Source organism: Theropithecus gelada, chromosome X (assembly GCF_003255815.1).
Source record: "Theropithecus gelada isolate Dixy chromosome X, Tgel_1.0, whole genome shotgun sequence".
Classification (NCBI taxonomy): domain Eukaryota; kingdom Metazoa; phylum Chordata; class Mammalia; order Primates; family Cercopithecidae; genus Theropithecus; species Theropithecus gelada.
The window spans coordinates 136,879,152-136,881,033 of record NC_037689.1 but is presented as its reverse complement, the minus strand read 5'-3'; the positions used below and the strand labels follow the sequence as shown (position 1 = coordinate 136,881,033).

General features: G+C 36.0%; 1 protein-coding gene across 1 annotated transcript; it reads right to left on the bottom strand.

Annotated features, from left to right (window-relative positions):
• Positions 1 to 343: 343 nt before the first annotated feature.
• Positions 344 to 696, bottom strand: LOC112615111 (putative SNURF-like protein; the record flags this gene model as incomplete). The annotated part of the gene is given in 2 exon segments (XM_025371815.1): positions 344 to 483; positions 486 to 696. Coding segments are annotated over 2 exon segments (351 nt in total), but the record flags the coding sequence as incomplete, so codon positions are not given.
• Between the last annotated feature and the right edge of the window lie 1,186 nt (positions 697 to 1,882).

Genomic DNA, 1,882 nt, shown 5'->3' with positions numbered 1-1,882 from the left:
AAAGAAATTATCTTAGATTTTCTGTCTTGACTCTTCGTTACGATTTCTGTGAGAGTTCCTTGATTTACGATTCCTATCCAATTCCACTTAGGATTTTTCTTTGTGGATATTTTGCCTCTGCTTGGGAGAAGAGAGGTAAAAATAGGTCACATGGGCAATGAAGTCCTCTGATAGACCGCTTCACCTGTCCTTATGTTTGGCAACATAAATATTCTTCTAGAAAATGAAATATTTTCTCTGAACAGCATCTCTGTATCTAGAAATGTTTATATTATGTATTTACCTAAAGCTACAGCTTCCACAGCAACAAAAATAAAAACATGACGAGGGCCTCAATTCTTTTATTCTTACTTAGGATTTCAAAGTTGCTCATTTCTCTTTTTATTAGGCTATTACTCATTCCTTCCCGAATAAGCAGCAGCAAACAGTAGATGGAGCCTGGTTTTTGCTCGGATTCTGCTTCCTCATTGTTCCAGTACGGCGTTTACCACATCTTGGTGTCTCAGTTATGAACGCCTGTTTCAGTTTGGCCTGGAAATCCACCACAGGCACTTGCTGCTGCTGAGAATGCCTCAGGTACAGTTGACACTCTTGGTTGCTCAGTGCAGCTGTTCTGTATTTGACTTGAACTTCCACCTCTGGCATGTGCTGGTCTGTAGTCCATCTCAGGTGTAAGTGATCCCTTGCTTGCTCCATTGCCTCACTGACTGGTCCTTAGGCCAAAACATCAGGCATCTCTGACAGCCACTCCACTCTTCATCCAACCTTTTAAGTTCTTCTTGGCGATAGGTTTGGTCTGCTACAAGTCAATCAAAAATGGTCTGAAGCAGTTATCCTACTGTATGGTTTTGTGAGATACCCTTTATTAAATTAATATGCTTTTTTCTACTATTGAAATGAGAAGAGGATTTTTATAATCATAAATGAATACTAAATGTTACCAATTGAAATACTTCTTGAGACAGTATTTTCCTTTTAATCTGATAATATGAAGAACTATAATGATAGAATTTACAGTGTGTCACCATGTTAGTATGTCTAGAATGAAACTTACTTGGTCATGATATGTTATTTTTTTGACATAGTGGTGGATTGATTTCCTAACATTTTATTTAGAACTTTTGCATCTGTTTTCATTTGTGAAATTTGCTTCACTTTTCTTTCCTGTGATATATTTTTCTGGTAAAATAAATGGTTAGTTTTACAACTTTTTTATACTTTCAAACAGTTCAAGTTAGGCAATACTTATGCCTTGGAGATTATTAGAACTCACATATAAAGCCATTTGGGCCTTGTACGTATACCTATTAAGGATATAGGTCTTTGACTAAATTTCAATTTATTTTGTTGCTTATTGTCTATTGGGGTGTTCTATTTTTGACAACTTATGTAGCTTTAATTATCCACTTAATATAGGTTTTAATGTTTTGATTGAAATTGTACATAGCTTTATGCTTTACACTTATACTTAAGACATCTCTTCTGTGCCTGTGGTTATATTCTCTTTTTCTTTTTTTTTTTTAATTTTATTTATTTTTATTTTTTTTATTTTTTTTAAAATTTATTTATTATTATTATACTTTAAGTTGTAGGGTACATGTGCATAACGTGCAGGTTTGTTACATATGTATACTTGTGCCTTGTTGGTGTGCTGCACCCATCAACTCGTCATTTACATCAGGTATAACTCCCAATGCAATCCCTCCCCCCTCCCCCCTCCCCATGATAGGCCCCGGTGTGTGATTTTCCCCTTCCTGAGTCCAAGTGATCTCATTGATCAGTTCCCACCTATGAGTGAGAACATGCGGTGTTTGGTTTTCTGTTCTTGTGATAGTTTGCTAAGAATGATGGTTTCCAGCTGCATCCATGTCCCTACAAAGGA